This window comes from Curcuma longa, chromosome 9 (genome assembly GCF_044706935.1).
Source record: "Curcuma longa cultivar G26 ecotype Majalengka, Jawa Barat chromosome 9, ITB_CL_G26_1.1, whole genome shotgun sequence".
Taxonomy (NCBI): domain Eukaryota; kingdom Viridiplantae; phylum Streptophyta; class Magnoliopsida; order Zingiberales; family Zingiberaceae; genus Curcuma; species Curcuma longa.
The window spans coordinates 11,189,043-11,200,690 of record NC_133869.1 but is presented as its reverse complement, the minus strand read 5'-3'; the positions used below and the strand labels follow the sequence as shown (position 1 = coordinate 11,200,690).

The 11,648-nt window shown below is 35.5% G+C and overlaps 1 protein-coding gene and 1 pseudogene across 1 annotated transcript; one reads left to right on the top strand and one right to left on the bottom strand.

Annotated features, from left to right (window-relative positions):
• Window positions 1–635: 635 nt before the first annotated feature.
• LOC141834729 (mitochondrial uncoupling protein 1-like) lies at window positions 636–7,185 on the bottom strand. The gene is made up of 9 exons (XM_074722073.1): window positions 6,989–7,185; window positions 5,992–6,210; window positions 5,829–5,907; window positions 5,547–5,680; window positions 5,369–5,467; window positions 5,178–5,282; window positions 2,912–2,986; window positions 2,000–2,086; window positions 636–918 (listed from the first exon to the last, which is right to left on the bottom strand). Exons 1-9 carry the CDS (start codon window positions 7,058–7,060, stop codon window positions 883–885), a joined length of 906 nt encoding a protein of 301 aa, XP_074578174.1. The 5' UTR covers window positions 7,061–7,185; the 3' UTR covers window positions 636–882.
• Window positions 7,186–8,772: 1,587 nt separating this feature from the next.
• On the top strand, window positions 8,773–11,604 carry LOC141834653 (LIM domain-containing protein WLIM2b-like; annotated as a pseudogene).
• Window positions 11,605–11,648: the final 44 nt, after the last annotated feature.

Sequence of the window (11,648 nt, the reverse complement as noted above, 5' to 3'; positions counted from 1 at the left end):
TTTATGATATTATAAAAATTTCAGAATAAACCAAAATGGCTCAGTGTAGAGACGCTAGTTGTGCTATTTTACCATAAACTCAATGCTTATTTTCATTCAGGATTCATGGAGATCCATGAAAAGAACTATAAAGAGCTCTTTTCTAATCATAACCTTCGCCTCAGATACTGTAAAGAGCATTAATACTATTTATCCCACGCGCTGGGTGTCCAATGGCATCGACTTGTATGTAATAATAAAAATCAAAGTAAATAATAATAATAATAAACAGGTGAAATATTAAAATAATGATTCGTTAAAAAATATTTTGCAAAATGGGCAAAATGCGTGGCTACTGCAAAATAAACTGTAAATTTTCTCTTGGCTTTCTGATTTATCTCCTATTATGAAATATTTTTTTTTAAATCTTCAAAGCAGCAAAATACCTTCTGACTTCGCAAAAATTCGTAACATTATAGCCTTGATTATGAATCTTATTATTTACTGAAAAATAACATGACATACACATGATACACCTGTCGTATTATTTAAATTTCATTCAACAATACTGATGCCTAAAGTGAGAATCATTGTATTTTTTTGGGGGAAAAGAGGAGATAAATTACAAACCAAACGACTTATCCCTGACCGTTACTTTTAACTTATCTAATATGAAATATTATATTATCGGCAAATTTATAATTACTGCATACTGAAATAATAGAGTTCAGCCATTTGAGTAAATAAAAGGAGATAAATGTAGCAATAAATTAGCACGAATAATGAATATATATAGCAGTTTTTTCACTGACAACCGCATCCGCCACTAATTTTTCCTCAATTTCCAGTGTAGAATCCAAAAGGTGAGCAATTAAGAGACAATGAGGTGTCCTTTCTGCAACATCAAAAGGGCACTTGGCTTGCAAAAAACTTTGATACCTGTTAATTGCAACAAAAGGGGAGTGTATAGTGTATGTTTCCTTAAAACAAAAACAAACTTGTTTTTCATTTTTTTCAGAAAAAAAATATCTAAAAATTTTCTTTAAAATAAATATTTTTTATTTTTTTAATCTAGGTATCCAAATCAAAATTCAACTCTTCGAACCTTAATTCTGATGGTGATCAATCTAACCCCGTAGAAATTTACCACGGATCACGAGTAAATCCAGAGGTGCAAACGGTGAGTTGCTTCGCAGTCAACATCCTAGAATTGTCTTTCCACTAAAGAAAATTATTAACTGTGAAAGTTCTTTGCCATTGCACTATAGCTCGGGGGCATAAATATTTTTTCGTCGATCAAACAAAAGGTCTTTCATCTTTAATAATAATAATAATCAATTACCATAAAAAATTTTGAGAAATGAAAAACCAAAATTCAAACAAACGCGTTGCGATTTACATTGATTTGGAGATATCATCAAACTCAGAAAAGTTCTTAAAAAAAGCAAGCTATTTCTTATTCTCTAACAATTCTTTTCACAATTATTACTTATCCATGCTTAAGGAACACCAGAGGCCAGAGCCAATGGGCATGAGACATGCAAGCTGGACTGGCTGCTGATTAGGCCGGCCGGCCGGACCAGGCCGGCAAATCAAATAAACTCAATGGACCATTGTCTATCAATTATAGTGAAACTATATCATTGTGAATATTCCTTATCTATTTTTAGCACTTATTCCTGTAAACCAAACGAAACCTAAGAATGTATGAGAATGATCTTATCTATCCTATTATATGAGCCAAACTAAGGCTGATTTTTGGCTCAGTTTTCTTTTCCCTCCTAGCTCTCCACCCATGTCCTAACCCATTTTGTACCGTGAAGTAAGTGCAAGATAACTGATTTTTCATCCTAGAATAAGTTCACCAACTGTTTTAATCAATCACTCAGTCGTATCGCCTAAATTGAAGGATAATAAGATGCCTTAGGAGATGTGAATTATCGAAGAACATAAACAAGTAGTTTGTGTTGGATGTGCATCTGGAAAAAGAGTGAGGAAGTTACCACCATGTAGCGATTACCTGTTCCAGTGTCAAGAACATTATCACATTCCAAGATCCAAGCCGGGCAAAATTTGGAATGAATCCTTTATAAAAAGCTAGAGGTCCCTGCAAATAGATAATTTCTCTCTCAGTGCAAATAGATAAGTTGACTAGCAAAGCTACTACAGAAGGAATTTAAATAGTATCATTGGATTTTTGTTCAGAAGAGAAAAAGATGTAAAGGAAAAAAACACAACTGAATATGTTCATGTTCTTCTGTGGAACTTTCAACCATTTGTAGGTTCTCTAATACCTCCAGCCAACTATTAGAGGAGCAAAAAATGCATAAATTTGTGCAGACAAGATCAGAAAGTATGATAGCGATATGATTAACACTAAGGTTTTGTTTGTTTAGTGGAAAATATGTTCATATTTTTTTAATATTTGAGTTTGTGGAAAATCGCAGCTAATAAAAAAAATGGCCATTAGAATGTCCACCCTATGTGATCGTTTCCTCCTCTGTACATCAAAACACAAAAATCCTTTCTATGTAAAAATTACTTATGCCAAACAAATGGTAAGAACAGGGATAACTGCAGGTTTGATGTTCTTGTTTAGGTTCATGAAGTTATTCTGTCTAAGTAGGTGAAATATGTGTGTTATTCTTTCTAATTGATTATTCAATTTACATTAACTAGCATTATCCAGGAAGACAGTACATTTATGAGGTGAGATTTGTTAATTTATAGATGATTAAATTCCGAGATCAAGCATGTTATGAGAGTAATAAACCAAAAGTAATGATCCTGAATTATTTATTTTGTTGGAATATAATGTTCCCTATCAAACCAATAAGATTTCAATTTGAGAAGTTCATGAAACTCATCACCTAAAACAGCCATGTCTAAGCACGTTGGAAAGAAGGAAACACGACAAAGATCTATAACGTACTTCATTTTTAAGTGTCTTGATGAAGCAATCGAGTGTGTTTTTATAGGATGGATCACCCATCATTCTCGACTTGACCTGCAGAAAGCAAATTCAACTGACAATTTAGGACTAGAAATATATTAATGCAAGTTAGGAAAGCGTACTATTTCTAGCTAGTTGGGCATGATATGAGAGAATACAGCAATCCCAAAAAGAAACAACTTACTGTTCAGTATCAAAATATTGAACAATATAAGAAATTGTGCACACCATAAATGGAGAATGGTTGCAACTTTTATTCAGACTAGCAAAGGAGATAGTATCGGAACATTGAAACTAGCAGCTAGATATACATTGTGGCCGGTTCATTTTTTTGAGATTAGTCTACTACCTGTCAAATATCACTTTAGTAGGGAAGATGGTCAGAGGAAGTCAAGTTGGATGACACTTGGTCTAGTCTAGAATTTAGATTAGGTCATGTGTCCATTCAAACTGGAACTAATCGGCGGCAGAAATCAACAGGTGAGGATGAGATGATTGTCAATTTCCCCAAGTTACTTGGAGGTATCCTTCAAATTGTTCTAGAATGATGATAAAAGTTGGGACGAGGTGAGCACAGACAGGTGGAGTTTGGTTTAAATGGTTTTGTCTCGAGGGTTGAAGTGGGGTTAAAAGTATGTTATAGCTCTAAGTGAGATTAAAGAGTGTCTCAGCTGGGGATAACTTTGTAGCTTTACACACTGTATAAGATCGTCGTTGCAGTTTCTCTCCTTTTATAGAATCAGCAGGGAGTCTTCATCCAATGGTCTTCTACCATGTTCGTCCAATTGTTTTCTGTTGTTTTAATTTTGTTCCACCTAACTTGTGTTGCCTTAGAATCTGACTATATGTTGATTCCTCAAATCAGCTCCTATTCACATGGTCCATTCACTGCTTTGCGCATATTTCTTCAACTAACAAATCATTTTACTTGGTGGACATTTTACGCATAATATATAGCAATGAGATTGCCGTGAAGATAAAGATGGCTAGACTCCAAAGAATCATCTTAAATAGACTTTCTGCTTTGCTTCCCATTAGCAATGGATGTAACAAAAATATAAGATTAAAGGCCAAAAAAGTAATTTAACGATTAATGCTTTAGGTATATACTAATAAGAAGTAAAATGCAGGAAACCACACATGTGCTTGCTCAGATAAAACAAAATGAAGAATAATAAATCCCAAGATAAAATAGTCATACCTACATACAAGGAGAAACCAACCAACTGTTGGAGTTGGCAAAAAACTTGCATGTGAAGTGGGAAAGGAAAGAGCCAGCTAATCAGCTGTCACCACTCTTGTTTGGAGAAATAAGAGAGACTGTTGATCAGCCTTTCACTTAGGGCTAGTCAGTACAGCAAAGATGTTAGCAATTTGAGTGCAAGGAGGGTAAATCCAAATTCAAAGTAGTTTTCACCATCATCCACCATATACAGCACATGCTTACACACCTTCTATGTATGCTTCGAATCCTTACCTCATGTCTGCATTTATAGCCGGCACCTTTAGTGGAAACTTGGAATCCACTTCCAGTAATAGTGCTTGTAGGCACAATGATGATCAGAGAGTTTGGACATTTTTGTTTCAACTGTCATCTAATCCTACCTTCAACATCTGTTTAGTCAAGGCTAAACTCAGCAAGGTTGAAACCTTCATTAAGGACAATGTTGTTAGGCTAGAGCAACCTCATCTACATCCTCAACATTTTCAAACCTACATGTGCTCACACAACTCCTTAGGTAGCTCCGTATGTGAATGGTTTGTGTATTCACTGCAACAAGAAGGGAGTTAGAGGGCTGAAGGCTACTCACCAAATCCAATGGTGTTGTGTGATGACAAGAATGCAGAGTTAAATTTGATTTGGTTAGAGAGGTGAAACATCCTGAATCCTCATATTGCTAATTGCACAGACCTATCTTCGTAGCTTTATCTGCTCACTTAGGTTGTGTGGTGTCATATAACTCTATGCTGCATTCCCATAGGTTGTGTAGTGTCATACAAATTGATCCACCTCTTAGTCTTTCCTCTAAAGAATGTCAGGACCATATAATGGAGAATAATCATCAAAAGAAGGTGAGTGCTTCCCATAATATGCAATCCAACCATATTCTGATTATTTATTATATCTTAACAAAAAATATGTATTATAAAGTAATTTAAGAAGATTTTAGAAACAATCAATCCATATTTCACAGTGAAAACTACATCAATCAATCTAAAAACTAGTAGAACAGAAAAAATATACCACGTCAACAGGAGAACCAACACAAACAGCAAAAAACCCAGCAGCCAAACCAGCTAAAAGATGGGTGAAAATGTCGTCTGAAAATCCAGGGATTCTCAAGATCATCTGCGTCCAAAGGAGGGTGAATCATAGATTCAAACAACTAAAGACATGATGAAGGGGTAGAAATAGATGGTGAACCGAATTTTTACCTGTTTTATTTGATCATAGCTGGCTAATTCAGCAGCATTAACAATAGCATTACGTGCAATATTAGGACCAAGACCAGTCCACAGAGCCCCAAGTCCTTCCTAGTTTGTAGTCAGTGAGAATCATAAATTGCATAAGCTTTTTGACACCACCTCTAAATACTTAATTCTAAAACTTTACCTGTTTGATTATTTTGAAATAAGCATCCAATGCTCCTAAATAACGCCTTGGTACACCAGGTGGAAGTTTCCCTTCGACTTGGAGGCGTACTTTTACAAGATCAGTTGGATTTGCAACGGTGATTCCCAGAGCACCTAATTGAGTTGTAACAATTAGGCAAACATGTGAAAGCAAGCAACAGGTAGCAATAGTCTATCATAGAGAACATAATCAGCCATCACAGTCATCAAACATTTAACAAATTAATATTTCATCTCATTTGCACTGGTCCTAGCAACTAACCCGTTGTAAGACCAGCAAGAATTTTCTTGAACAAAGGAATATCTCCAACAAAACTATCACCAACATAAAAGGCTTTCACCTGAAAGACAAAAAAGGGTCAGTATCTTCCAAAGTGGTGATAAGGTTTGAAAAAATCAAGGATAAAACTAGGATTTAAACTTACAGGTTCATACAACCCAATCCTCAACCCACCGAAAATGCATTGACGATGAAGCCCAGGCACCAGGCCTTTCCATAATGCTACCAAACCTTCCTCAGTAAGTATTGTTATTACAGTCCCCAACATTCCCCTATATCTAGAAGTACTCATTGAATCCCCTGATGATGCTTTCTTCTGTAGTTGAAGCCTGACTTTTGCAGTATCCAAAGGAAGCGTGGAAATCTACATAAATCAAATACATATTACATGATGAAATCAGTATTATTGTATGCCAAAATAGCAAAAGAAACGCTAGCAAGGCACAAGTTCTGACTGTATCATTTGCTGAAATTTCATAAGTTCTACAAATTCGTTTAATAGATTACCAAACAAACCACTCATTAAAGAATGTTGTTTCACAGATTGGTAAAGTGAAACGAAAAAGAAAGAAAGAGAGTAAGCTAGCTATAAATTATCCAGCCTCATCCCCATGGACGCTAGATCTGGCATCCATGTCTTTTAAGAATCAAACATACCGATTTATATCTTGAAATCAAGGAGCTGAAATCACTTATTAGCAAAATAAACATTAGCAAGACACAAGTTCCTACTGTAGCGTTTGCTGAAGTTTTGCCGTTCTACAAATCCGTCTGACGGATTATCGTGTAAATCACTCGATAAAGAATGCTGTTTCCCAGATTCAGTAAAAAATAGAAATAAATCTAAACTAACGAAAAATTATCCTAACTTCATCCCAGCGGACGCTAAGATCTGGCATCAATGTATTTTAAGAATTAGACAAACTAATATGAAAACAATTCAGAATGGAAGTAGATTTAGACCTTAAACCGCTCTACTCCCTCAGTAACAAGCACTCTTGTCCGTTGACTTAATTCGCTGCAGGTAGCGAGGTTAACGGTGTCAACGACACATCAATCATTCTAGATCATCGCATTGTGACATGGACGGGTAGGAAAGGAAGCAAAACTAGGATGCGATGACGAAATCAAAGTAAACCGACCTCAGCGACGCAGGCGGCGATGGCGCTGCTGGCCAATCTGCCGGCGAACGAGATCTCGGTCCTCTCCGCCATCGCGAACCGAGATCCGCTACTGGCGAAGGGGATCAGAGAGAGAGCTAACGACGAGGATTAGGGATCTCAAAGAAGCGAATCGAAGCGAAGGAATCGGCGGAGGAGGAAGTGACGACGGCGACTACCTGCTCTCCCTCCAGGCGATTAAAAAGGGTCGCTTCCGCACCGGATCGCAGGTATCTCCGACGCCCATCGCGATCGCATATTCGCTACGTGTCGGCAAACGAAAAGTATAGTTCACCTGTTTTTTCACAACAACCTCTTGGAATTTTAAAAATATCAAACTTTATCATTCCAAATTAACCCATGATTTTGAATTTAGGAACGAATTATTAAATTCAGCGGTCAAAAATTGAGATCATGCTTAACAACACATATTTTTAATATATATATACACACACGATGCTTCACACTTCATGAACACTAGTATAATTTTTTTTAATTTTAATTTTAATTTTCATTTTATTTAACTTAAATATTATATTATAAACTCTAAACTATTAATATTATACTTTAAATCCTAAATTTAAATAAAAAAAATATATATTAGATGCTCGTAAGGTATACAGCATATCAACTTTTTATATATAATATGTTACACACCTTGTGAGATTAGTATATTTTTATTTTTATTTTTATTTTTATTTTATTTATTTTAAATATTATATCCACCTGAAGACTAAACATTATACCTTAAATCCTAAAAAAATTTAAAAATATTATATTAGGGGTTCACGAGGTGTACAACATATCATTCATTACATATATGAATTATATGTTATACATCTTATAGTGCACATCTCGTAAACACATAGTATATATTTTTTAACATTAATTTTTACTTTATTTAGTCGTCTAAATATTATATCTTAAACTTTGAACCTAAATCCTAAATATTATACCTTAAATCCTAAAAAAAATAAAAATATTATATTAAATGCTCACGGGATATGTAGTATAAGATGTGTAACATAAGATGTACAACATATCATTCATCATATATAATAAATGATATATTACATACTTTATATTGCACACTCCGTGAGCACCTGATATAAAATATTTTTTAATTTTTTAATTTAGGATTTAGATTTTAGAGTTCATGGTTTAATATTTTGATTAAATTTAGTGAAAATTTAAAAAAAATATCATTTATTTATTTATTTGTACAAGTTATAAATTTAAAAAATTAACAAAATTATGATTAAAGGCCAATGTGATATAAATATATAAATATTGTAATAATTTTTTTAAAAATTATTACACAAGTAATAAATGTAATAAGTAAATGCAAATTCATCTAGTGGTGGCCCGCATCTGTTCACCCATTCGACGGACGGGTCATCAAGATGGTCACGCTATTTGGGTTCTCAAAACTTTACCTGCCGATGTCATCCAATCAAATTCGTTCTCGCGCTATAACCGATTACTTCACTCCACTTTTTCTCTACTACACTTGATTTTCTCCGCTCACAGGCGTGCAATGTAGGAAACAGATAGTTTAAATTGGGAGTAGTTATAACAACTACTGCTTTAGTTCATAAAGGGCGTGAAATGAGTGGAGCTGACGACCAGGGCCCACGACGGAAATTTGGGAGAAATTGTCGACGTGTCATAAAGTTAGTGGTTCGCTTACTCCGATACATGTACTTGCCAAATAGCGGATCGAATCCTTTCTCACGTGGTGTCGACACCTTCTCCTATCGCGATCTTCTGTCGCATTCCCTTCCCTTTTCGTCGGGTTCATAGCCGCCGGCCGCGGAGAACAGACGAGAGATTTCGGTTTGTTCCCTGTGTCACGGAGATCCGACAGCTGATCCGTCGGTGGTGGACCTGGAGTAGTTGGATCGAGAAAAAAAAGGTGGGGAAGAAGTGATGGCTTTCAATTTCACCGGCACGCAGCAGAAATGCAAGGCCTGCGGCAAGACTGTCTACCTCATGGATCAGCTCACCGCCGACGGAATCGTCTTCCATAAGTCCTGCTTCAAGTGCAATCATTGCAAAGGAACCCTCACGGTATCGTTGTTCGCCTCCCTCTGTGTACTCGTTTCAACTTCGTTTTCTCATAATATTCAAAGTAGCGAGTTTGACCAAGATGGGTACTTCCAATTGTTCGGAATAATTTGGAAGGTTAGGATTCCAGGTCAATGGTCGATGCTGTAGATTTGGTATTCGAGCTGCTCCTCCATATCAAATACTCAATATGCTATTTTCAGATCATGATAAAAGCATAGCGATTTTGCCTCCATCAATAGTCGATTGCTTTCTAAATCTGTTGCTCTAGAATGTTGGTTTTTATGCGTAGGCAACTTGGTAGGGCTGATTGCTTTTGCTAACTTTTCCTCAGCCAAATGTCTAGAATGATTTATTGATTGATGGTATATAGTGAGTAAGATGATTATTGAACTGACAGCACAAAGCCTACGCTTTGAATCTTCACCTTCAGGATAAATTCTCAAAATGACGCATTGTTATCATACGGAGCATTGCGGGTTATGCATCCTTGCGTAGTTTAGAACTCCAAGGATAAAAGGAGAGATTTTACTCAGAAACTCGTTTCTAGTTTATGCCACTAGTAGGAAGAAATTGTAGCATGATTGCATCATCTACAACTACTTGAATGTAGAGGTGCTGGTGATGGGAAGGCCTGCAAAGTTATAACTCCATTGGGTTTCAACTTTCAATGTCCTTAATTTTGATAGTATCTTGATGGGAATGATAATTGACCACTCTCAATTTGAGAATTTCACATGTTTGGGTTAATCATGTTGTCTGAGATGGGGCTTTTTATGTTAAACAATGAGAAGTAACCATTCATCCTTCTTTACTATTGAAGGCAGAAGGGAATTGTAGAAATGACTACTTGTCATACGGAAAAGAAAAGAAAAGCTTCTCTGCCCTTCACCTTTTGTTCTAAAAGCATTAGTCAATATAATAAAAATTCATTTAATTAATTTGAACATTATAAAGTTATCGATGACAATGATTAAATTAGGATGGGAAAACAGTAGTTTTTTCTAAATACCTTTCTTTTTCTTCTCAGCTAAGTACATATTCATCCATGGAAGGTGTTTTGTATTGCAAGCCTCACTTTGAACAACTCTTCAAAGAATCTGGCAACTTCAACAAGAATTTCCAGTCACGTGAGGCTTCATTACCATTATGAATAATCCAAATGACTTTCTTTAATATCTGCACTACTAGTCGTTTAAAATTTTCCCCTGTTTTTCAGCTGTAAAATCCACTGATAAAGCTCCAGAACTGGTTAGTAAATATCTCGTACTAAATACTGATTTCTTCATTGCTTATTGTAAATCACTCATCCTTTGTTGTATCAACTAGATTCTAACACCTCCTATAATTGATTAAATTTGTGTTGTGAAATTTTTTCAACCAGATGCCACAAGCAGTTTATGTTGTGAAAATCACACATTTTCTTCATATTAGCTTTGAAATTCAGAGTTGAATATTTTAAACTTCGAAGTCTTGAAAAATCTAACTTGCAAATTAGTTTGCAGCACATTCTATATCATCTTTTCGCAGTGTAGACTGAGTTGCAAATTAGATTACTTTGTGAAAATCACAAATTTATCTCATCTTCAGCTTTGAGATATTCCAAGTTGAACATTCCAAACTTTTTGGTGTCTGAGATGTATTTTTTAGCCCTAAATTTTACTACAAGCAGATTCAAAAACTACCTTATGGTGCTTTTGTCATTTTTTTAAACAAAAACAAGCCATTTATAAATTAGTTTTCACTACAGAAATCACAAATTTATTCCATACTTTACTATCTCAAGTTGATCATTTTAGACTCTCTAGTATCTAACCTGTTTATCATATCTGCTATTCAGACTAGATCTCCTAGCAAAGCCGCCGGTATGTTTTCAGGAACACAGGAGAAATGTGCTACCTGTGGTAAAACCGCATATCCTCTCGAAAAGGTCGGACTGGCTCATGAACTTCGTATTATTTTCAATCTAAATTGATAGAATCAACCCTTAAAATAGAGTCTATATATATATATATATAAACTCTAGATTAATTTCAGTGTTTTAATCTTGGTTGAAAATTCTGATGATCATGGCATGAATTTCTTCAGGTGACTGTTGAAGGCCAAGCCTACCACAAGTCCTGCTTCAAGTGCTTTCATGGAGGCTGCTCAATCACCCCCTCCAACTATGCTGCCCTTGAAGGGATTCTCTACTGCAAACACCATTTCTCCCAACTTTTCAAGGAAAAAGGAAGCTATAACCACCTCACCAAGTCTGCCTCGATCAAGCGCGCCGGCCGCTGCTGCTGCCGCTGCGACTGCTCGTGATCTGTAACAATATTGGTTTTTGATGTGTTTGTTTCTTTTTGTTGTGGAATCTGTAGCAAAACTTAGTTAGGAGAAACTGCTCCTGTGCTTAATTTTCCCCTTGTTAAGATTTTTCATTTGCTCCTCGAGAGTCATATTTCTCTTCAAATGTTTGTGTTCAGTGTGGAAAAAAAGAAATGATTTCAGATGTGAATTATATGTTTGTTTGTTGTGTTTAAAGTTAATCTACTCTTATGATACGATATTGCTTGACAATCGATTGATCAGA

Excerpts from the sequence above, each read along its gene's own strand:
- LOC141834729 (XM_074722073.1), bottom strand. The coding sequence starts at position 7,060 with ATGGCGGAGAGGACCGAGATCTCGTTCGCCGGCAGATTGGCCAGCAGC. Across the intron at positions 5,283-5,368 it reads GCTATGATCAAATAAAACAG|ATGATCTTGAGAATCCCTGG; the intron begins GTAAAAATTCGG and ends CTTTGGACGCAG. Across the intron at positions 2,087-2,911 it reads TCAAGACACTTAAAAATGAA|GGACCTCTAGCTTTTTATAA; the intron begins GTACGTTATAGA and ends ATCTATTTGCAG.